The following is a 25,470-nucleotide window of genomic DNA, read 5'->3' on the forward strand; positions in this document are numbered from 1 at the left end:
GATTATGTTTTTGTTCTAACACACAGATGACAGCGTAACCGGGGCGGTACACCGTTCAGATACCCCTAAAAGCAACGTAGCCGAAGCTTTGTTTGGATATAGGATCTGTTGTGACTGGACATGAATTCGGCGGAACAGACGGTGACGTGGTTGATTACGCTCGGGGTGCTGGACTCGCCGAAGAAGACCATCTCGGATCCTGAAGCCTTTCTGCAGACCTCCCTGAAAGATGGGGTGGTGTTGTGTCGGCTGTTGGAGCGGCTCAGTCCGGGGTCCACGGAGAAAGTAAGGGCAAAATACACCCCCTGCACCTCCCTCCACCTCCCTCCATCCCCTCTGCATAACCTGCCCCCCCCCCCCCTCTCTCTCTTCACTGTCTGGCTTCTCCCTCTCCCTCCCTCTCTCTCTCTCTCTCTCTCTCTCTCTCACTCTCTCTCTCTGCCCAGTGGTCCGTGAGACGATCTCTTTTGTAGGTCACAGCAGCAGCTCGCATTATTGTCCCAAAAAAAACACAACATATGCGCCGCCGTGTGTCATATGGCTGCGCGTCACGCGCATGTCAGCGTGCGTGCGCGGGGGAAAAGGCCGCTGTTTCCACCGCGTATTGATGTGCTCACGTCACAGTAGACAAGACAATTGATAGATCAAATGTCCAAAGGAGCTGTTATGAAGCAACGGGGGTCTTCGGAATGGAGGCCTCGCTTTGTGCAGCTTTGACTGCAGCTGTTTTAAATGTCCTGTTAATCCGGGGCGACGTGGCTTCGTATGCCACTGCGTTTTGACCCCGATCGGCCGGAGATGACCAGCTATCTGACCACGGATAGCAATAATAAGAGTATAGGGCCGCCATTGACTGCAAAAGGCACACCGAAAAAGAGATGGACCCTCTCCCCCATTTAAAGGAACAGCGCAGTGTTTGTGTCTGTCAGTGTGCAGCGTCGGCCCGTTTAGGAGCTCGATAGGAAGGTGATGTTTTCCTCCTGCAGAATGGCGAGGGGCTGCCTGCACCTCCACACGAGCAGAGGAGAAATCCCGCCTGTTTGCCCGCCTGGGCAAACATGCTCCTCTATTTTCTCCAAGACAATAGACAATTATGTTTCACTGTTATGTGTGCACACATGAGAGGATTTAATAGGCGGAAAGAAATACATGCTATGAAATACATGTTTGAATGCATCTCTATACGTGAGAACACATTAAATAGGCGTACACTCAAAGAAATGACTCATTGGATGAACTCAATTAAATTGTTGGCAGGTTTTCCATCCAATAATTATATGCAACTCCAACTCAAATTTAGCACATCAGTGCAATAAAATGTAATTAAGTTAGTCCAACTCATTTGTATCAAATACATCTCAAATAAAATAACGATATTCATTAAATTAAATTAATTTGTGTTTGTCCAACTCAAAATATAAACTAACTAACTAAATATGCAAACTCCGATAGGGAATTGAACCCACGGACCTCTGGCTTTGAGGCAACGGTGCTAGCCACTACACCACCGTATAGCAAAGAAAGCATCTTCACCTCATGTAAACAACTGATTTTCAGCTGGCGCATGCGCAAAGGGTAGTCCTCAATGAAACACATTTATTTTGAGTTGATATGCACACCATCTAACCTAAATAAATCTAATAAATGAAAGTATTCATACATTTTGTGTTACACCCATTCAATATAAATATCTTCGTTTTGTAATTGATTTATTTAAATGTATCAAACAATATTTAAATGTGTCACCTCTAAGAAGGGCTTGAATCGTTTTTTTGAGTGAAGTGTCCTGTCCAGTGTGGCAGAACTAGCCAATATACTGCTGATGTGAATGCTGTCATCTCATTTGGGCAGGTTTTTTAAACATAACTAAGATTTCAAAACTTGGAAAACTGTTTGAATGCCACACCAACATGTTCATATTATCTAAATGGGGTGAACTTGCAACATGTGAGGTACAATACAAATATAAATCGTGTGAATAAAATGATTAAATAGCGATACATCGGGCAATATTCTACCCAAAACAAATAGCATAAACACATTTATTTGATAAGGATCCCATTAAATAAATATCCATACATAGAATAGAATATACACTTTTATTAATCCCCAAGGGGAAATTAGTTCTCTGCATTTAACCCATCCTTAGTTATTAAGGAGCAGTGGGCTGCGGTGAAGCGCCCGGGAAGCAACTGGGGGTTCAGTGCCTTGCTCAAGGACACTTCGACTTGCAACTAATGGGGAGAGCGGGGATCGAACCCACAACCCTGCGGTTGCAGGACGGCCCTCAGTACATGTACTGTGATAAACATTTATGGAGGGTACATTGACTTATAATTGCCCTCTGGTGGACAAACTAAGCATTGGTGACACTTCTCAAATGAACCTCAGTAACATATTTGGCATTTCTGCCCTGACTGTACTTTCCTTGTTACTTATCAGCCAATGTAAACACCCCTATGATACATGTGTGATAAGCTGACAATGGCTGATTTCTCCGGTGTGCTCTAAATAAATTACTATCAGTTATTACTACACATAATACTTTCATATTTGCTGTATGTGGGCCAAAGCTGGGCCGATTGTCAGTTGCAATCAGGGTAAAAGTGCTTTCTAAATCAGAGTGTATTCATACTATATAATGGTTCTTTCCAATTAGCTAGAACAGGCCATGTGCCTCCATCACTTGTAACTCCCTTTTTCCTTTTTGATTCCGCCCAGGTACTTTTCATTCATGGACAGATGAAAGGCCATGTGAGGACACCTGAGGCAACATGTGTGCTTTTTAAAAAAACGAAATGTTCTTTAAATTGTTCAAGTCTGTAATTAGTCACTGAATGTTACATGTACTCTAAGCCTAATCTGAACCTGTAAATAACTAGTAATTAGATAAATGTAGTGGAGTTAACATAACATAACAACATTTGCATCTGAATTGTAGAGGAGTAACAATTTAAAGTAGCAGTAAATAAAAATACTTTAGTGAAATCAAAATGTTACTTAAGCACTTGGCTAAATGTGTTTAGTTACTTTCCACCATTGCTCATATACTCAATTGCAAGCTTCTAAAGTACAAAAATATAATGCAGTTTAATGTTGCTGTACATATATTTTCATAAAGGTTGCAAGGTATTAGCAGATTCAACTTTATATTGGTTGTATTACCTTGTAATGAAAAGTGTTTCTATTATTTAGTCCAACCCCTGAGACGTATTATTATCATTATTTATTTTTCTTCTCTCCCAGTTATGTCAAAGTAGGTTGTGATAAACAGAGCGCCCATAGGCCGCTCGAGCATCGGTGGGGAGCCCCATTCGCCAACGTCATTTCCCTCGACCCAACGCCACAGCCTCCTCCACTTCCCCCGCTGCGGGATCAGCCTCCCGGAGTGTCAGCCCCGCTTTTTGCAAAACCACCCACACGCGCGCGCACACACAAACACACGCGCGCACACACAGGAGAATGTGTGCTTTTTAAGGGCTGATAATAAACGCACAGAAAACCCGCAGTGCGAGGAGCAGCAGGACGCGCGCAGCGGGAGCTGGACGCGTCGCCTCTAACCAGCGGCGTTTCCGTCTTTTCCAGATTTACCAAGAACCGAAGAACGACGGCGAGCGCCTGAGCAACATAAAGGAGTTCCTGAAGGGCTGCACGTCGTTTCGCGTCGAGGTAAGTACCCCCCACCCCCTCAGTTTAGGACTTATCCTTTTCTTCCACCGAGCTGTGCTGTTTGAAAGTGCACGTTTTGAGAGGAGGCACCGATACGATAAACAATGGTCTCGTGGGGCGGACGGGTCGGTCGCAGCCCCTGACAAGAGGAGGGAGGAGGAGGAGGGAGCTCCGAGACGTCTGAGCGAGGCTTTCCTCGTCCGTTCGCTGGCGATACGTTTCGTAACACGGTGGCAACCTCGAGCCACTGATTTAAAACTGTGACTCCGTCCGCCTGCTCACACATGTCGGCTTCTTCAAAGGGCTGAGGAGCGGCGGGGTCGCGTCGACGCGCTCTCGTTCACGCGGAGAGAGCTTTGTCCTCGGGCTCGTGCGTGGCTTTGTTGTCACAGTTGACACGAGCCCTTGTATAAACATGGAAACCATTTTTGTGTGTGTTAAAGAACCAATTTGACACAGCTTATAACAACACAGGACCGTGGTTATGTGAGACACTCAAACGTGGTTATTACAGCGTTATTGTTATTATTAGTATTCATGTGTACAGTTTAAAACATGTCCTCGGATTAAGTGCCTCACGCTGGTAGAGCAGAGCTGCCCTGTATGGACATATTGGAGTTGGTTGTATTTGAGCTGGTGGTGCAAATGGAGGACAGCGTGCTGTTTAGGGATGTGTGTTGTGGCCAGTCCACAGAGGGGTCATTGAACCACCCTGGCTCCACAATACTACTCAGTGTTCCTGGGAGTTGCCTCTGCCTACTGAGTGTGCACTAACTGAAGGAGAGACTGAGATTGGGTAAGACAGAGCGCTGTCATATTAAGTGTGTGAGACATGCTTCTTTTGTAACACTTTAGTTGACAGGCGGCCCAAATGTCAGGGGAGAAAAGGCCTCCGATTGTTTTTAGCTCAATACGGGGACAGGTTCTGTCAGCGGCAGGGCGATAATCTGCACCTTTCCATTGGTTAATAGTCAAATCCCGTCCATAAACACTCTTGTATGTCATGCTGAGATACTGTGTTATGTCCCTGTGTTCAATACGTTTTGTATGTGTGTGTGTGTGTGAACCGGACACAGCTGGATTACAGTAGTTTTGAGGACATCTGTGGAGCAAAGATGGACCTGGCTTCTTCCAGAGCCCAGAGCACTGCTGGCTGCAGATCAGAGCTGTGTCCGCTAACATGAGAGCGGCCGTCAGACAGACATTGTGCTTCTGCAGTCCTGACCTGCCTCATTTTAATGGTGTTTGGCTGAACATCAACAATGCTGGCCCCGTCTCGTCCGGATATTTCAACTGGATTGATCGCTTTTAGATCTAATTTGGATGCCTCATGCAGATGAGACGCTCAAGGCCACGTCTCGCACTTGGGCAGCTGCTGTTACTGACCTGTAACCCCTAATGTCTTTGACCACAAGAAGTGATTATTAGAGTTCCCATGACCCCACTGCTCCCTCTAAAATAGTAACGTTACCCACCAGCTTCTACACACTGACAATAATCACAGATGCTTCTGTCTGGACTAATTGGAGATTTTGAATCCATTGCCTTTAAAAATATAGACAAGATAAGGCTGTTGTGTTGTATAGATACCGTAGTAGACGTATAGTGATGTTTGAGGCATGATATATAGTATATATATTTTTGTTGTTGTTGTTTTTATTCATTTTATTATTGATTAACTGTTAAAAATAGTTAAAAAAGAAATATCGGCAGCAGAATTGTCAATGCTAAATGTGAAATCTTCAAATATGTTTCTTGGTCCGACATCTTTGTTTGATTAAACGACTGCTACCGTTGAAATGTTATCAAAACGGTCACTGATCAACCGATCAATTGGATAATGTCATAGTATCCTTGTGTGCGCTGGAACTTTGATTTCTTTTAATAACAATAATAATTCTAACTTATATAGCGCTTTTCTAAATACACAAAGACGCTTTACAAGAGACCGTGACAGTGACAAACAGAACAAAACAAAGAAAGCAAACAAAACAAACAAACAGGACATATTGGTAACAATAAGAAAAGTGTCAATATATATCAGCATTTTTCTATTTATTTGCAAATTGTTTGCAGTCAGTGGCTCTGCCACAGCAGGATGCACTGCAGCCGTCTTCACTAGAACTTTACCAATAAATAAATCAGCCCTAAAAATACAATCTCAGTTGGGCTGTAATCCTAAATTCTTGCTTGTCTGTGTGGTTTTGTTCATCAGGAACTGGAACTTGTGATCAGTTGAATCGGGGTCTGTTGACTTACTTGGCCGGTGAAGAATATCCCATTGTTTGGCTTTCAACGCGTGGCTGTCTTGTCTGTATGTTTAGGATCATTGTCCTAAAATTGGGAAATTGGTTCCAATGCTTTTTGACTCTCTATGGATGTGAACACCCTCAGTTACCATTCAAAGTCAACTCTTTATGCCAAACCAGTGCCCGTCTAAATACATACTCTATGTATTATTAACCCCCTCGCTGGCGGCAGTGGATCACCCATAAGCATTAATACCTTAACAGAGTTTAGAATATCAAAGTAGTCTCTTCCTAAAAGTCTGATATAAATAACCATATCCCGTTAACCGTAGCGTCGCGCGGAGTAGCGGGCTGTCCTAACCAGTTGAGCACGTTGTGGCAGCTCGCTGAGTCACAGAGGGTGTTGCAGGATTGTCTTTACCTGACTGTGATCCTGAGGCCTGACGGACATGTCCAAACCTGTCATCCACTAATGTGTGATTTACATCATCCGTCATGTTCCTTCACACTGGTCATTTTTGTGACTTTTTTTGTTGCTAATTGAGGATCTGTTAGAATGACTTGAAGAGAAGTCGAGGACAAACACTGAATGTTACTCGCAATTTTAGTCCCAGTGGATGTATTGATGGGTGAGGAAGAGGAGGCTTTCACATGAAGGCTCCTCAAGGACAGCAAGCCTTCCAGTAGTTCGTGCACATACACACACACACGCACAAATACACACACGCAAACACGCTCTCGAAAACACACATTCACATATTGCCCGAGGACATATCTGCAATCAGAGCGGAAGATGAAAGAGACTCATATTTCACAGTCATTCAGCCTCAGTATAAGTGAAGCGAGAGCAACCAATCACATGAAGCTGTGACACGGGAAGAGAGAGGACGGCGACGGTCATCAACAGAGATACAATCACTGCCACTCACAGCAGCCGAGAGGCCGAGGGTCACACCGACGGTGACACAGGGCGCACACTTTTACTGCAATTAAGGGACAAGGCTGGCGGCATTTTTGTCAACAAATTCCATTAAAAAAACGAAAGCCATCAATGCATCAGTTTCTATCTCGATACTTTCTGACTTCCCTACCCTGTCTGTGACACCTATGCCCAATGAAGCCTGATAATGTTTAAGTACCTGAAAGCGAGCGAGCGGGGCTGCTTTACGTCAGCCACAGCCCATCATAACGGAGAGAGTGATATTAAAGATGTCCTAACATTGGGAATCTTTCCTACCTGGACTATACATCCCGTATGACGTCAACGCAAAAGGATGACGGAATGGAATCTATTGTTTGGCTTTTAAAAAGGTCATTTTCTGAAACAGATGGGTCTTGTAGTTTTTAGGAAACCTTACTCGTACGTAGAGCAGCGTATCATTTGGCGTGAATGACTCTTTAGGAAATATAAACATGTCTTTCTACCGACCCTCTTTCTCGTGTACCGACAGAAGCCCGACATCTCAAATGGAAAAAAAGTTTATTTAGGCACAAGCAGTTGTAACCAATCTGGAAAATGTATATTGAAGTATCTATTAAGGGTTGTAACAGTATTACACCCTATGTTATCATACCGTAGCTACGCAATTTAAATAAACACCCTGCCATCAGTGAGTGTGTGAGTCGAGTGTTGAGCGGTCCGAGTGTAACGTTGTACACAGACAGTATATGTTCATTGTAACTAATCAAAGGAAATTAATTCAAAAGCTCACAGCTGATGTTATTTTTCATTAAGTAGTTAATTTAACACGCAGCTCACATGTAAACTAATATGCTTTAGTTATATAAGATATTGTAGTTACATGATATTTATTTTCATGTTTATAATTATGTTGTATTATTCCTTTACGGGTCATTGTAACTCATGGTAGTAATAATATTTTCAGCCGCGGATTAATGCACACCAAGTGGACTGGATGGTGTGTGTGGGATTGACTAAAGATAAACGACAGTGCCCATGTTCATTGTAATGAAGAAACATGTCGTGTGTGGTACACTTGGTCTTGATGTGAGTTCTCGTTTACTTTATTCTTGGCCACATTGTTATTGGATAACAATATTTAAATGATCCCTCTGCATCAGCCTTTGGCTGACAGGAAATACTTATCAGGAGTATACATTTATTGTTGGTATTTTCATGCGAGTGGTTGAAAATAAAATACAGAATAAAGCAGAGCGTATCTCTTGACGCTCTTGCATGAAGGGAACCTTTGTCGTGCTCATGAATCAGCCGGTACGCTCGAGCCCTGCAGACAGTGTGTGATTGTAGCCGCTGCAGATATATTTGTGTCCGCTGAGCTTGGGTGTGTTTTCGGCCGCTACCCTCGAGGATCCGAAGGGTTATCGATCAACTGCTCGGTGCCTGCAGTGTGGCCAAGTGAAGACTGGGCCCACTGAGCCGCAATTAGTGATTATCTTTAAAAAGGGAAACACGGAAGGCTCTTGGGCTCATGCTCTTCTTCCCTCCGTCCTCTCTCGCCCACAGCCGTTTGAGGCCAGTGACCTGCTGCTCGGACTGAACTTCTCACAGGTGCTGAGCAGCCTAGTTTCTCTGAATAAAGTGACTGCGGGTGAGTCAAAATAGGTGCAATGTGTGTGAGTTTGTTTTATTTTTCATGAAAGACAAGGCGAGTAGTCATGAATGTGTGGGAGATAGCAGGTCTGGTGTATTTATGTTTTCTCTCCGTCCAGATATCGGCGTGGGCAGTGACTCGGTGTGCGCCCAGCACTCCTCAGCCCATCGCATTAAGTCCTTTGAGTCGCTGTCCTCTCAGGCTTCACTGGGCCGGTCCTCCAAGCTGCTGCAGAACCAGTTTCGCAGTCTGGTAAGCTCAACACTCACGAACAGCACGGCTCAGGGATACAATAGATCTGAGTCGCTGAAAAACAACAACAAAAAACGCACAATACCATATACCACCTGTCACTACAATACTGCCTTTGTAAAAATTTTAATGGGCAGTTTTTGATGAGAATGGGTCTTGATATTTCAGTTAACGGTGTTTGTTATGTTGGACGATTGTCAAAGCACACAAATAGATAGTTAACGGTCTTGCAGTTGTTTTCAGTTGTTTCTGCAAATGAGATAAAAATCTTCTTGAAGTTTCTTGAATCAAGATGGACGAGGTGCCTTCAACCAGTGTCCCAAATCCACAGCTGTAGAAGTTGTTTTTTTATATTTATCTTTACGATGATGTTCATCCCGCTGTCTGTCTCATCTCAGTCAAGCCAACCATCGATCAATTTGATCAGTTCTGATATGATGCAAGATTCACATCTCTTTACGCAGTATTTCATCTCCTGGCTGTTACCGCTCACCTTCCCTTTTTCCCTCTTCCTCCTCGGTGACGCCCCCTCCCACGTTCGTCAGGACATGTCAGAAAACAGTGGACAGCAGCTGCTGGTGAGGGCGCGTTTCAACTTCCAGCCGAACAACGAAGACGAGCTCACCTTTGACAAGGGTGACCTCATCGGCGTGACTCGCCAGGAGGATGGCGGCTGGTGGGAGGGGATGTTTAACGGCAGGACTGGGTGGTTTCCTAGCAACTATGTCCGCGAGATCAAGGGCTCTGGTAGGTACCTCACCCGGCTCTGTAAGACGTTTGAACCTTAATACAGTCGTGTCGGGATTCATCGCATCATATTATTATTTTGTTTCCACTAGGGCTGCAACTAACGATTATTTTAATAATTGATTCAATTAATCAATTATTTTTTTGATTAATCGATGAATTGGATTTTTAAAAAACACATTCATTTCCAACCCTTTATTCAAAAACAGAACTGACAACATTTTACTCACTTGAGTTTACTCGCCCGACTATTTGTGGTTCATTCGTGCCTGAGAGGGGGCGTGGCTTATCTCTGTTGCTTTACTCCGTGGAAACCGTTATTGCCGCCATCCACCACGAAAGAAATAACCACTAGTTCTGCGTTATACTTGTTGTGGACATCCCACACACGTTGGTACATCTAACGCCCTCGTGTTTGGGTTCATAACATCACCCGTAGGCTCACACAACTCGGTGACTTTCACCGACTCCGTCTGAATAACTTCCGCTTCCAGTGCCACTAGAGCAGCAGCAGCAGTCAGATTCACCGACATCACGACGTCAGTGATGACGAGCGTCGCGTCTCAACGCTGATTGGCTTTCCCAACGCAGCATTATGGTCTTTTCTCTACCTCCGCTCTGCCCTTTTTTTTTCTTGCTCCGCTCTGCGTTCAACTCAACTCTTTTAATACTCAAACATCTCAGCGACTTATTGAGTTGCGTAATAATCGCACGACACAACGAATCGATAATGACATTTGTTGGCAACTATTCTTATAATTGATTTTTCTCGATTTTCTCGATTTGTTGTTGAAGCTCTAGTTTCCACTTCCCCTTGAAACTACATCAATTGAAATAGTCTGAGCACAGAGCAGCCTGCAAGATTAAATCACTTCCTAAACAGACGGTTTCACGACCAGTACAGCCCTTCACAGTTGCCATTGTCGTTCCATCTGGCAGTACAACGCTAACGCAGCCCCACATCTGCTGCTTCTCGGGCCTGCGGCGCTCTGGTGGTTCCTCGCTTGTAAAACAGGTCAATGGGACACTTTGGTGAGAGGTGGGCAGCTTAAGATCCGTTTGAATGACATCTAATTATTTGCTTCAACAGTTTAATAATCACATTTGGTGAGTTTAAGGTAAAACGGTGTTGAATACATTAAACAGTTAACGTGAGAAAAACAATACGGATTTGACAGAAACGGTGCCGCTGAAACAATGTGTTATTGAGCTGTTTTATCTCTCAATTGATATTATTTTAAGTGCTTTCTTCTCCACATACAGTAAACATAAGCAGACGGCGCATGTCCGATGTGGAGTTACTTTGGAGTTGTGCAATTGAGTTGTGGAATAAAACAACAGCCACAATACACTTTTCTTACAGGGATTTTAAAATTATTTTTTGCCAATAGCCATAAATATCTTGAAGCAGCCAGTCATATTTTTTGTTTTTGGGAGGAGTAGCATCAATGTCCATGATCTAAAATTGTTGTGTGACTTTTTCTCGAGATAATAGTCGATATATTTTAACGAATTGTAATACCATATCAGAACTCATCTTCACATAATTTGGGAGTTAAATGTCATTATACATTTAGGATATTATTCATAGCCATCGGCCCAAATACTGCCAATTAGTCCACTTTCATACAACTTCTTATATTTCATAAATTAATAAATTACGGCGTGGTTTTCTTTGAACATTTTGTTCTTTTTTCTCTCATCAGATACAATGCTCGGTAAGACGTATGCGCCCTAATTCATTTATTTTGTCTCTGGCTGCAGAAAAACAAGTGTCCCCCAAGTCTGGCACTCTTAAGAGCCCCCCTAAAGGCTTCGACACCTCTGCCATCAGCAAGACATACTATAACCTGGTAAGGACGCAGAAAAACCTCTCATTTTCCTTATTTTTCTTTGCTTTCTTATTTTTCCTTCTCTACACACATGTAAACATTAAACGATTCTGTCTCCGTCTTGAGTACTTTTAGGTGTGCCCATTCATTTGTCTGTGCTTAAATCTATATATGATTCCATTTTGTATTGATAAATCCTCTTACCAGCGTAACATCTAGCTGGCCTCATCAACACAGCTCTCTGAACAACTCATTGACATTCCTTCTCTCCTCTAATGATGCATTCACACCAAAAGCGTTGTGAATATTCGCAGCGTCTATCGCAACCACTGGTGTCTGTACGTTGGCTTTGCGTGGGATCTACTCGCGTGAAAGATTCGCAACGCTTTTGGTGTGAATGCAGCTTGACCGTGACTACCCTTGAACATGCATGTTACTACTCCTGAGGGCAGGTGTGGTTTGTAAATCACAGTTGTATAATAACCAACAACTACATTTATATTGTAACATATGCATGTTATGTTGTTTTGTATGGATTTATAACAAAACACGCGTGACACACTCATGAAATATCCGACAACGAAACTAATTCCTGAAGAAATGTAATAAAGAACTGATCTGTTTTTCTAAGACCTCTCCCAATTCTTTAGATGTGGACACTTTCTACATTCAAGCTGTTTATTTCTGTTTCTATTGTAGGTGTTGCAGAACATTTTAGAAACAGAGACAGAATATTCCAAGGACCTTCAGAGCCTCCTGACCAACTACCTTCGCCCTCTTCAGTGCATTGACAAGTATGACTCATTTACACATCAAGCTTGCTGAAACCAGAACCAGGTTATTCTAGCATGATTGTTGTACAACAGGAACCAATTATAGACACTTCCCTAACAATGCATCTGAGTTGGGGAACCTGACTTTCTTTTGCACGTCACTGAATTTGTGATTTGTACCCATGCTTTGGCCCCTTGTGTCTTTCTCCTGCAGACTGAGCAGCTCAGACGTGGCTCTGATTCTGGGAAACCTCGAGGAGATCAGCACCTTCCAGCAGATGCTCGTCCAATCACTGGAGGAGTGCATCAAGTTAGTCCCTTCCCCCCACACACAGCCTCACTGCAGCAGCAGCCTCATTGTTGCATAATAAGCAGAGGGACATCTAGTGTTGGACTGGATGTACTACAGGGATGTTGATTAAACCATAGACTGTCACGAAATCATTTGTCATATATTGTAACAATTTTGGTCTAAAGCACAGATACATATTCCATATACTTCTGCTGCTTTCTTGTCTGTGTATGAGAGTTTTCTTTAAAGAAGCTCTTGTGTGACCTTTTTTGTTGTCTCCAGGCTTCCAGACACCCAGCAAAGGGTGGGAGGCTTCTTCCTCAACCTCATGCCACAGATGAAGGCTCTTAATGTTGGTTACTGCTCCAACCACCCGTCTGCCGTTAGTCTGCTCACCCAGCACAGGTACGTCTGCACATCCACGACATGCAGCTATATTAGACAGTGTTTTTTAACAGTTCACAAGGGAGAAGAAGAAGGGTTCTGTGTTACATGCACAGGGAAACAGCTGTTGGAACAGCTTGTATTAGAAAAGGAAAATGGGTCTGGTTGTATTGCTGAAATTTGTCTTTATTTTACAGTTGTAGCTGTTACCACGGACAGAAAGTGCATACTCTTCAGGCAGCTTTTATTTAGTTTTTTAGTTACTAGTAGCTGAATATAGCTGAAGGAGAGATAATGAAATAAACATTTGTTTGCAGGTTAGACGCAAATGACTGAATACAGGAGGGTATGGTCTAAATCTGAAAACATACAGTATATGTGCAAACCTTCCCGTTCCTGACATGCATGAATAGAATTAGCAAAAATAGACCCAACCCAAAAGTAACCCAAGGCCAGTTAGAAAAAAAGAAAGCCAGAGGCTTATCCGACCTGATTTAAAATGTAGTTAACCCCGGCACAATGAGAAGTTGCATTGGAAAAAGAGAAGCAAAACCTTTCATATTTCTCACCTAAAAAAACATATCTTTCTATTGCGTTATTGAGACGTGCTGCAATAAAACGGGACTTAGTTTGGACCTGATGAGACTGAAGAACTCTACAGGTGCGGGACACTAATAATATGTAATGTTTTTTAATTACTCTCTATTATTTTAATTCTATTATTATCATATTACGAATATTATGAATCACAATGAACTGCCTTTAAGGCTTTAAAGGCAGTGTATTGTATTTTGAAGGGTGTAATGTGTGGGGTTGTAAAGGTCATTCGGTTATTTATACTTTGCCGGAACCGTTTTCCTGTTTTTCACACACACTGTCGCAGTTTTTGCCACGTGTTTCATGTTTGAAAAACATAATTTGACTCATATCCACCAGCCGTTATAACTTTGTACACTTACATGAGAGTTAATTTCTTCCCCATGCACAAGGACAAAAGCATCAAGTGAGCGCGTTGTGACACGCTTGGATGCCAGTTTTATCAGAGGTTTGACGTTCAGTGTTTCCATGAATGTGTCTTCACTAACAAGACGGCCCATCTCTCAACGCTGTGTTTGTTGCAAATTATGTGACGTGACGGTTTGTAATGCTGATTAAATATTGAATGTATTTTGTCTCCGTCCTCTTGCAGTGAAGTGTTGGGCGAGTTTATGGAGGGCCGAGGGGCCGTCAGTCCTGGGATCCTCACCCTGACCACAGGCCTCAGTAAACCCTTCATGAGACTCGACAAATACCCCAACTTACTCAAAGAGCTTGAGCGGCATATGGAGGTGTGTATCTAAACATGTGTCTAGAGCACTTGTGTTACGCTGTGTGGTTCACAGCCAACGTGTTGCTCTTTTTTCTTTTCCTCAGGAGAGTCACCCTGACCGGCCAGACATTCAGAAGTGCATGGCCTCTTTCAAAAATCTGTCTGTAAGATGATCTCACCTAGCAAGTAACCAGACTTAAAACCAGACTCGATAAATGAATTTGCAGCAGGTCTTTAGCAGTCTGTTTGTTTCCGTTGTGTCAGGCTCAGTGCCAGGAGGTGCGGAAGCGTAAGGAGCTCGAGCTGCAGATTCTCACAGAGTCCATCCGGTTGTGGGAGGGTGACGACATCAAGACCCTCGGCTCTGTGCTCTACATGAGCCAGGTCTTAGTCCAGAGTCCTGGCTCAGAGGTACCCACGCCATCTAGAAATAGCTTCTCCACTAAATTCTGCCGAACTTGTCCCTCTGCTATTTTCATAGGATGCACACTGCTGAACTGTGAATTAATCACTATACATTGAAGTATTTTGAAGTCAATTAATACATTTAAATCAGTTTCTTTTACGCTGTAGCACATTTGAGTTAAGCCCTTACTTATCATGATAAATATGACATTTTTTAGGAAAATTACATCAAGTTTATGTTTATCAAACAAGAGTGTGTTTTAAGTGAAGAAAAGTAATGCAGCAACATAAGTCTTTAGATTTCCTCAAAGAAACTGTTCTAGTATGGTAATGACTATATTAACATAATCCTGAATATACATCTTTGCTCCAGATACAGTTAACCGCTGCGTTGGTAAGCTCGACAAAACAAAATCAATAACATAACTCCATTAGCTTTTATTAAACTCTCACAGTGATAATGTATTTGTTATAAATAAGTTAGAGTTCTCTGTGACTAAGATGAGTGGACAGAAATATTCAAAAGCGCCTTCCAGTTTGAAAGCTCTAATCGTAAGTAGCTCGGGATAAAAGCATCAGATGAAATGTAATGGTTATGAGAACTTGTTGCAATGTACTCCACGAGTCTGGACTGGAGAGCACCTCTCTCTAGTTTGCGGTGGTCATAACATCCGGTCGTGAATCTTTCGTCTGAACTGGCCTTGCAGTAGCACTTATTTTCCATCTTCCATTTTTAACAGACGGCATCACATTACCCCAGTCCTGGCCTCTCCACTGGCTCCCTGTTTGTTTTAGAATTGATTTTAAGATTTTACTGATCACTTTTAAAGCACGCCGGGGTCTGACGCCAGGCTACATCATTGAAATGTTATCTCCTTATGAGCCAGCACGCAGCCTTCGATCCTCCGGTGGCCCTTCTGGTCGTTCCAAAGTCGAGGCTTAAATCAAAGGGTGGCCGTGCTTTTGCCGTTAGAGCCCCTCGACTTTGGAACGACCTACCGGAGGGGATAAGGCTCGCAGAATCAGTAACGTCGTTTAAATCACTTCTTAAAACCCATTTTTATCGAACAGCTTTTAAGTGATGTCATTCTTTTATGCAGTTCTTTGGTTCCCCTAATTTAGTTTGTCTGTTTTTTTCTTCTTTTTTTAAATGTTATATTTGTATCTTACCATTTGTTTTGCATTGATTCTCTGTAGAGCACTTTGTAAACATTGTTTTTAAAGGTGCTATATAAATCAAGTTATTATTTTTATTTGCCAGGAGAAGAGTGAGCGTTACCTCATGCTCTTCCCCCACGTCCTCCTCATGCTGTCTGCGAGCCCCAGAATGAGTGGCTTCATATTCCAGGTCAGCACTAAACCTTTCGTCAGATCCTCCTGACGATTACATACGCATGCCTCTGTCTAGATATCAACCTTGATAATAAGGTGGATGAATGGTCCTCTCTCTGTTACATCTTGATTGTAATGTGATGATTTCCATCTGCAGGGCAAATTGCCCCTGGCCAGCATGACGGTGACCAAACTAGAAGACTGTGAAGCGCACAGAAACGCCTTTGAGCTCAACGGTGAGGGTGAATGGGATGAGCGAGGGGTGCCGTATTTCTTTCTCACGCACAACGCACCTTCAAATTGACCGTCTCCGTCCCCGCAGGTCAAATGTTCGACCGTCTCCAGGTGGTGTGCACCAACCAACAGGACCTGCAGGACTGGGAGGAGCACCTGCCCAGACAGATCAAACACACTGCATCCACAGGACCCAGCCACAAACCCCTCGCCGTCCCCTGCCACACGGTCAGAAGCCGATGATTACATACGAACGCGCAGACGTTTTTTTCTTCTGTTCTTTTACACCCCGACGTGGTGTGAACACCGTGATTATATATGTTGATTTCTCACAGATTCTCATCAGCCTTTCAAAGGCCGGCTCGCATCGTGCCCGGCAATCATCTAAAATTACAGTACGGCCGGGCGTGAAGTGGCTGGTTTCTCTAACTAGAATGGCTGAATTGCACAATTGGATTTAATGAAGTGAATATGAATACGTAGTAATCAACATTCAGCCTTTTACCTTTGTATAAACAATCAATAATAATGATCACGTTATGTTCTTATATGATTTTATGGTTAATGCAGTTTTAATAACAGGGAGGTGTCATATGCAGAAGGAGGAGGCTTCCCTGGGGGTATTTTGGGCACCTTCAAATGGGAGTGGAGACTAGAGGCACACTAGAGGCGGGATGTGGCTGGGATATAGACATATTGGCTTTGATTGACGGTTTTGAGGGTCAGTTGGCTGTGACGACGCTGCCACTGTATCAGAGATGCACCTCCGCCTAGTTTTCTGTCACTCTGAACCCGAGTTTCTCTCTGCAAAGTACACACTAAACGTAGAATATGGCGACGCATCTACTGGGTGTTAATTAAGCATCCGAGAGAAAATGTGAAGACGTTATTTGTAAAAAAACAAATGTGAAGACGCAAGTCCTTTTTGTTTTGCTCCTCAGCTCCCATCTCACCCTCTCACCCCGTCCCGGCATTCTGAGGGGAGGGGCATGACAACGGCTCCCACCTACCACACCCTGCCTCACCCCTCCTCCCATGGAACGTCTCAAAGCACCATGATGTGGGGCCCACTGGAGCCACCCAACACCCCGAAACCCTGGAGCCTGAGCTGCCTGCGACCTGCGCCTCCTTTACGACCCTCTGCAGCCCTCTGCTACAAGGAGGTGAGGGCTGTGACGTCGTTTGGACTTCTTCATATGTTCCTGTGTGAAGTGTCATCCGATTAGCTCACGTCCGTCTATTTTCAGGATCTTAGTAAAAGTCCCAAGAGTGTGAAGAAACTCCTTCCCAAGCGCAAACCTGAGAGGAAACAGTCTGAGGAGGAGTTTGCGTTGAGGAAGAGTACGTTCAACATCTTTACGGTTTATGTACAACAAATGTATTTTTTTATTAATTTTCAAAGGAACCCTTTCGGTTCTTACCGAGCGTGAGATGAGACGATCAATAACACTGACATGTTTGTGTCTGTTAAACATGGACAAGGATGAGAACGCTATTCATCTTCTCATCTCACTCTCGGCAAGAAATAGAAGTACCGTACTTCCTAAAATGTTAAAAAACAAATCTTTAAATGTTTGCAGACGCCGGGGATTGAGGGGCATTAGCATGTGAATTGATTATTTCCCCGTTCACCTCTCAGGTACAGCTGCTCTCGAAGAAGATGCCCAGATCCTAAAGGTCATTGAGGCGTACTGCACCAGCGCTAAAACCAGGCAGACCCTTAACTCCAGTAAGGAAACACCAACTCTTACTTCATTAGAGTATGTGCATGCACAAAAGCAGAGCGGCTCATCCCGGCGGCTGCAGTGTGTGTCACCGCTCTGCCTGTATTCTGTGACTCAAAGCCTTTCTTTAACCCTGGTATTCTGAACTGATCTTTCTAACAGTATCTTCTCCTTCTGTCTTTCTCTCCTCAACTCCTCACCTTTTGGCATTGATCTGTTTTTCCCGGAGCTCCTTCTTTTTCTCATAATTTTTTTTTCTCTCCATACTTTGGACTTTTACTTTTGCCCATCCTGCATCTCTCATGTTTTTTTTTTATGATTGATCATCTGTTTGCGTGCTGCATATACTACCTCCTCCTCCTTTCCGCACCACCATTCCGCTTTTTCCTCTCCCCGTTTGCCTCCCTTCTACATTCGTAACATCAACCCGCCGATCTTCGCCCCTCCCCCCGCTCCGACCAGCCTGGCAAGGCACCGACCTGATGCACAACCACGTGCTGGCCGACGTGGACCGGTCCTGCATGGACTCGCCAGGCCGCCGTAGCAGCGTGTCACGGCCAGAGTTGTCCTCTGACCTCTCCGAGGACTCTGACTATGACTCCATCTGGAGCACCCACAGTTACAGGATGGGTTCAGTTCCGCGTAAGAGCTGCATCTCTCACCAGAACTAAAGGACGTGCAGTACCGCCGCGCTGTGCCGTAATGTCACGTACAGCGCGCTTACCTCTTTTACCGTCAATGTATGAAAAGAAACTTGATTTTTCTTTTTTATTTATCTATTTATTTTCTATTATCTATTTGTTAATTTTTTTTTTGTTAACTTATTTGGTTTATTTATTTTTAGATTGTTTGTTTCAAGATGTTTTAAGCATCTCCCTGTTGCCTTTGCCACTTTCCCTTTTACGTGCCTCCTCTCTTTGTGTAGTTGTCATGCAGTATAAGTGTTTGGTAATTCTCGTTAATTTATCTTGAATGTGACCACTCCCCTTATTTGACCATACATGTGGCCGACTCTCAGCAGGGAGTAAAGGGGTGTTGGAGTGGAATATATGGGAGGGATAACTATTGGAGGGAGAGATGGACTGAGTATTTCCTGTCTGATATTCAGATGTAATTCAGGAATGACAAGTGTATTCTATTCACCATGTACTACTTCTCTCCAGTATGTGTTTCCAGAGTATGTATGCTCAAACATAGCACAGATGCCATACACATAAGCACAGGTCCAGGCACACATGCCCCTGCTGCCTGATAATAGAGCGGCATGCAGACGAAACATCCACATTCTTAATAACATTGCTGTTTTCATAATTTTTTTATCTTTATACATGTTACTAAGCAGGTTTAGATTTAACGTACCACATGACCAAAAGCTACTAAATACTATAAATGATTTGCAAAATGTAATAATTTATGAAAGGATAAGAGCTAATGGACTAAGATGGTGAATTTAAAGGGTCAGTTTACCAAAAAGAAAAATAACCCCCGTACTTTCACACATTCACAGAGTTGTATTTGCCCATTTACTCTGAGATTTCTTCAACTCTGATACATTCATAGTGAATATAATTTAGTTTATGGTGCTCCGAGCTTTGAAAAATGGTATTTATACACCATTGTGTCTTTCCCCATTACTCCAGACTATCCAAAGATCTCACTGTCAACAGTTTAATTCAAACTACTGAGGAAATTGTCACGACCAACACTGTGTATTTCTTCCGTCCCGTGAGCACCACAAACTAAATTCCTTGTAGCGGTGCGGATGCAGATTTCTCCGGCGGTAACCTGGACAACTTTCTGCATCACAGAATGAGAACGTGGTTTGTTTTTGGTAAACTGACCCTTTAAAGTCACTCATTTTCAGATTTCACTGTATTGTATGAGCTACTAGTCCCCTCAGTATCATCCTCAAACGCCTGATCTTCCATCCAGTAACATTGCTGTCTGTCAGTGGTTCTACAGGGTTGCATTTATATTTAGTTTGAAACCTCAAGTTAGTGCGTTCACAAAATACAAACATTAATTTTAACCAGGCGTAGCATACCAGCCTGACACAAATAAACTGTTAACTACTGTGTAAACGATTAACTCAGCTACAGTCCTGTCATACAAATGGAACGCCTTTCGTTTCATGACTCCTGCTAGTTTAAGGAATAGTTTTATATTTTGGAACAACGCTTATTGGCTTTTTTTTCCTCTGAGAGTTAGTTAAGGCGATTAGTATCGCCCACAGATCGGTCAACACTGGAGCCAGGAGCAGATTAACGTAGATTAGCGTTTTGAGCGGAAAGGGGAAACAGTTATCAAAAAATTTAGAATGATTAAATAAATGAAAGTAAGGATTATACAGTGAAAATTAAGCAAATGAGTGTCATCTAAGTTCATGCTTCAATCCTCTAGTTATGTGACAAGAGTGAATTGCTTAAAATTAGCTGGTCTCCTCCGCTTCCAGTCTTTACGCTAAGCTAGGCTAACCAAATCAACTGCTAGCTTCGAGCTTCATATCTGCCTCACATATGTGAAAGTGGAATCAATCTTCTCATCATACTCGAATGCAAAAGAAAAAGCAAATAAGCCTAACATTCCTAAAATTGTTGACCCATTGTAGCTGTAACTGACGATTTGACCAGGTTAGCTTAATGTGACAACAGGCATCCCGTTGCGTCACCTCTGCTTGCGGCCTCACACGCCAGACACGCTGAGTGGCGTCTGGCTTGTGAGGCTTCCCACGCTATCTCTTGCATTAATGACTATTTTTATGAAGAAGTATTTTTCCAGTGTTGGTATAAAAAGTACAGGTTGCCATCCACTTAGAGTGCATCTCCTCTTACAGCGAGCAATGTGGGTGACGTATGGAATATATATATCGGTCCATGTTACATTACTGTCTACTGTTTCGGTGATGATTCCTTTGTTGTGTTGATTATTTTTTGTTTACAGATGATTGTGTTATTTATTTATTTACTTTTTTTTTACATATTCTGTTTGTCAATGTTTACAAAAATGATCCCTGGAAGAATCATTTATTTTCTATTTTACAATTTTATTGCTCTGTATCAAAGTTTACACTGAAAATTATAACATGAAGTGTTTGAATTATTTTGCACAATCATGTAACGGGCCAGTGGGGGTGGGGGATAGAATCTGTTAATATCTGTACTTTTTTGTCGTCTATCTAGAGTGTGTATGATATAGTCATGAAGGTAAACTTGAGTATTCTGTGTTACTGTAAAGTAAATGCTCATTCCTAGTGTAAAAACTCTCCTATGGTGTTTTGAAAGCATTGAGGGTCCAAAAAAAATGAAATAGAAACAAGAGACCGTGATTATACAGGAACATTTCTATGTGAGCTACTCATTCAATCTCAGATTACCGTCAGAGTGGACTTGAAATATAAGAGCACATAGTCTCCCTTTCTGTATATATTAGTTGTCAAGGAGCAAGAACATAAAGTCCGTTCTGCGTTTTATGAGTATTTGAGATGAGAATATCACTGTCCTTATATCATGTGCTATACTTTGTGACAGGTGTATTCTGTGCTTTTAAGAAGTCAAACAGGCAGAGTGAAAAGAGACCAACAGTGTCCTCCGTGAGCTGTCATGCTGCGTTCAGGTCACACGTGTCATGTGACCATGTCTTACCTGCAAACAGCGCCTTCGGTGCATTTGTTCTACTCTGCTGAAGTGTTCGAGTCCCAAAACGCTGTATCATGAGTTTTGAATAAATCTGTGATTTGATAGACGCTGGCAGTCTGCTTGATTTGTGAGAAGGGAAAATCTGGTTTAGTTTTTTAGCGTGTCGATGGGTTATCGTTCAAAGAAATGTGAACGAGTGAATAGAGTTGTGTTTGTTATTTTTGTTGATATCTCCACAGCCTCTCATTTCTTTTTCACTTTTGTCTTGACCCCTGTCCGATGTCTCTCCTCTGTGCATGACTAACACGCTACCGCTATACCAATGTTGGTCAGTGCTCGGTTCTCTTTGGTTCTGACTGTGACTCGCTCCAGTGTGGAGTTCTGCACTGACTCATCTTAAAGAGACAGTACGGTACCGAGTGCTTGAGTGCTCTTGTGTTTTTAAAACAGGGCCGCAAAGGGAATCGGGGCTGCATGTGATCGTCCCCGGTGAGAGGAAAATCCTGGTGGAGGATCCCCGTCGCAATGGACAAAGCACTGTAGAAGAAAAGTAAGATAGTAGAAGAATCTCTTCCTCACGCTTCTCTTTTAGTGGATTCACGTTGTTAACGCATCGTAAAGACCAGAACCAACGATGCCCAAAGGCGATTGATTCCTACTGAAGAAGAAGGGGTCACAAATGTACAACTTCATGTTTTAACAAGGCTCAAATCATTTTCTAAATCAGCTAAGCACTCTATACTTTTGCCAAAATAGTAAATCATACATTTTTCTGGGACTACTTTCAGGCAGAAATTCATTTTGTCAAAGAGTTTTCGTCCTGACTTTCACACAAAACGCTCAAAAACACTGCGAATAAAGGCACCACCCAAACAAAACGTTCACTATAGTGTAGCTGACAGGTATGAGTTGAGCCTATGCTTAAAAGTAAACAACACAGAGGCGCTGTAGTCTGAACCAAGACGTCAAACTTCATTCATCTTTTCAACCTTGAGCGCATACTAGAACTAATCCTTCCCTTCGTATGACATATGACCAAAAGAGAACTTAAAAATCACGTGGAGCCTTTCTTTAAATAAGAAAACTCAATAAAATAAGTATACAGTAGCTTAATCTTTTCACGTTTACCTCAGACAGACTACTAGACACTGCTCTGGATCAATAGTTCCTTTTCATATCATCAACAACAAGAAATATAGAATATTAGCAGACTCATCCTTTTAGTTGCTTTTCCTTTATCTTACTGCGTGGAGCTAAAGCATACGCTTTCATCTTTTCAAGTAACACTGACATGCTCATATGTGATTGGTGGAATTGTCCTCTTGTCCTCTTGTTGTTTGGGAAGTGATCCATTCCTCATGGGAATCAAAAGTCAGAGATGGGGGACAGAATCCACAGCCTTTGCTGTGTGAGGGCTGTGTTAATATGGACTTGAAAAGTATGAACGTACCCTTTAATGAGCCGTCACTGACTTGTACATATCTTGAAGGATCCTGGTGGACGTGGTGTACGGCCTGAGGGATGAGGTGCAGGAGCTGAAACAGGTGAATGTTTATGAATGGGATGTAAAAAGCACGATGGTGTGATCGCTCTAATATGTGACTCGGTTCAAATGAGCTGTAACGGTGACGAGTCGGCATAATGTTTTGAGTAAATCATTTGCATTTGGAGTCAAAGTGTTTCCCATTATCCGGCGCGAGCGACTTGAACGATTGAGACTGTTTTTCCACACAGGACAATAAGAAAATGAAGAGGTCGCTGGAGGAGGAGCAGAGAGCGCGGAGGGATCTGGAAAAAGTGGTGAAGAGGGTGTTGAAGAGCATGAACGACCCAACGTGGGACGAGACGAACCTCTGAGGGTCGTGTGCACGATCTCCACCTGAAGCTTAAAAAGAGAAAGAAGGAGCACGAACATGTGCGGGCTTGTGTATGAGAGAGAGAGAGAGAGAGAGATGTGCACACAATCACATCATTTAAGGTTGTCTGTGAGTGAATCTGTAAGCGGGTAATTGTGTGCTTGTTTGCGATGGATGAGCGTCGTTACTGCGACCCCTCTATCGCCACGGTAACATTCCAACATCCAAACGAAGACAGTGAGGAGATCGCACGCCTGACCCTCAGTGCGTCCATCACTCCAAAATTCAGCGTGGCTGGAAGACGAGTCCTCTTCCTCGGTCAGTTAACGGTCCGCTGTCCAACGGTACATATACGGTACTTTAATGGTGATGATGGTCACAATGAGGATGAGTCTGAACTTGAGCCATAACGTTTCATAACCTCTCCAATGTTATTTATTTGTATGTCTATTCCTGACGGACTTTTAGCCTGATGTTTTTTTGAGGAAGGGAAGAATGTGGCAAGAAACTCACCTTTTGAGTCTGTTTTTTAATTATTATTATTATTTTTGTTTGCCATTTATTGCCCTCTTCATCGTGCAACCACTTTGCGGTTTGCCTTTCTTTCTAGGGATCCTAGGGAATTGTACAGATATTGAAGGTGTACTGTTTAATGTAAATACTGCTAAAAGATGAGCCGCTGTTCCTTTGGGAGAAATAAAGATGTTAAAAGAATGACTTTTGAGTTGCTGCTAAATCTGCTCCAACAAAACAAGGAAACTTAACAAAGACACTGTCACTCAAAAGGCTGGAATACCGACTGTCCCCAAATCCCACCTGAGATTTGGTGACATGTGACTTTGAAAAGTATTTTCTTCTTACTTATACAGTATATTGCCTCCTGTACTCAACAACAAAGTGAGATCAACTTCAAATAGAAGTCAATGCCATATGGCTCGGCATGACCGGAGCCTATTTTGAAGTCGTATGTCCCAACATGCAACAATATTTACTGTAAGGGCAGAAGTCAAAATAAAAAGTGTGCGACAGGAGGCAACCATGGCGTTATGAGGAGTCATATCACTGGTGAGGAAACCACTGCTCAGGTATGGAGTGTTCGGCTTCAAAATATAGAAGTTATTGGTAATGTGCTTGTACTGAAAAGAAAAGTATTATAACGTGTTTTGTTATTATTTTGTTATAGTTTTTGTTGACCAAACTTGTGTTGTTCCGCCCCCACGTGATACACTGCGACGCAGTATCCAACGCACCCTTCGCAAAAAGGCGGTCTGTGCGAGTGCACTTTTAATCCGCAGGGGGGTGGTGCTAGTGACTCTGCAGCGACCGCGATCGACCTATCGATCGGCGTATTGAGCACCCCTGCATTCAAGCATTAAATAGCCGAGAGTTTTTTTCAGCGTGAGAAATTGAGAGCGTGAGACTTGAGAGCCCTGAAACCGTCATGTTGCCGCCGCACTCCTCAAATGTTATTTGCCGACGGGTCACTCAACATTTGGATTTGGAGGTATTTGTCACGTTTCACGAGTCCTATCTTGTCCTATAGTTTATATCTGCCTCTTGGCTCTCACTAAGTTCACTCGCCGAAGAAGATGTGTGACATAGGCTACGGTTCAACCTATAGGCTACACGTGAATACACGTGTTGTGTTCAAGTTTTATAAACCTGTTCCGCGCCGGTTCAAACGTGAAAGCGGCGAACATTTTGAAATTAAAGTGCAGAAAGTTGGTTGCACATTGTCGTCCACTTGACAAAAAGACACCCTTCGTTTGTGTGCGTGCGCCCTCTTTTTGAAGCGACATCACGCCAAACTTTGACTCTCCCCTTGTCCCCTCATAATGAAGTTCCCCTTTGTTGTTGTTTTTTACGTTGAATATGACTTCTATGGAAGCTAAGGCCCATCCTGTGGAGCGGACCTCCTCCCTGTCCTCCTCTGACTCTCTCACGGCCTCTCAGAACCAAAGGAAGCAGAGCATGGAAAAAGAGCCACCGGCCTTGCTACTGGGAAGTGTACCGGAGTCTCTTAGCTTCTTAGTTATATCTTCATCGTTCATCCCATGGGTGGAGGCACATTAGCGCACGATGCTCTGACACCTCCACACCCCTTAACTTTCCTTTCTTTCTCCTCCCGCTTTCCCCCGCGACAAACTTGAGAGCGTTCTTCTTCCTCCCGTCAAGGGTCTGCTGGTCGGTGAGAAAACTTTTTG

General features: G+C 43.1%; 1 protein-coding gene across 2 annotated transcripts; it reads left to right on the forward strand.

Annotated features, from left to right (window-relative positions):
* The first annotated feature begins 59 nt into the window (after nucleotides 1-59).
* On the forward strand, nucleotides 60-23,980 carry arhgef7a (Rho guanine nucleotide exchange factor (GEF) 7a). 2 transcript variants are annotated; one of them, XM_056430735.1, is made up of 22 exons: nucleotides 60-285; nucleotides 3,586-3,669; nucleotides 8,404-8,488; nucleotides 8,610-8,743; nucleotides 9,289-9,490; nucleotides 11,255-11,343; nucleotides 12,022-12,116; nucleotides 12,310-12,405; nucleotides 12,670-12,792; nucleotides 13,961-14,099; nucleotides 14,185-14,244; nucleotides 14,345-14,491; nucleotides 15,747-15,833; nucleotides 15,975-16,053; nucleotides 16,140-16,279; nucleotides 16,993-17,214; nucleotides 17,299-17,392; nucleotides 17,691-17,780; nucleotides 18,238-18,417; nucleotides 21,861-21,960; nucleotides 22,900-22,954; nucleotides 23,145-23,980. In XM_056430735.1, the coding sequence occupies exons 1-22, from the start codon at nucleotides 121-123 to the stop codon at nucleotides 23,265-23,267; spliced, it is 2,589 nt and encodes an 862-aa protein (XP_056286710.1). In that variant the 5' UTR covers nucleotides 60-120; the 3' UTR covers nucleotides 23,268-23,980. The 2 variants fall into 2 exon arrangements, with proteins under 2 accessions (XP_056286710.1, XP_056286700.1); XM_056430725.1 differs by lacking the exon at nucleotides 18,238-18,417.
* Nucleotides 23,981-25,470: the final 1,490 nt, after the last annotated feature.

The sequence above is a fragment of the Pseudoliparis swirei genome, chromosome 2, assembly GCF_029220125.1.
Source record: "Pseudoliparis swirei isolate HS2019 ecotype Mariana Trench chromosome 2, NWPU_hadal_v1, whole genome shotgun sequence".
In the NCBI taxonomy this organism is placed as follows: Eukaryota; Metazoa; Chordata; class Actinopteri; order Perciformes; family Liparidae; genus Pseudoliparis; species Pseudoliparis swirei.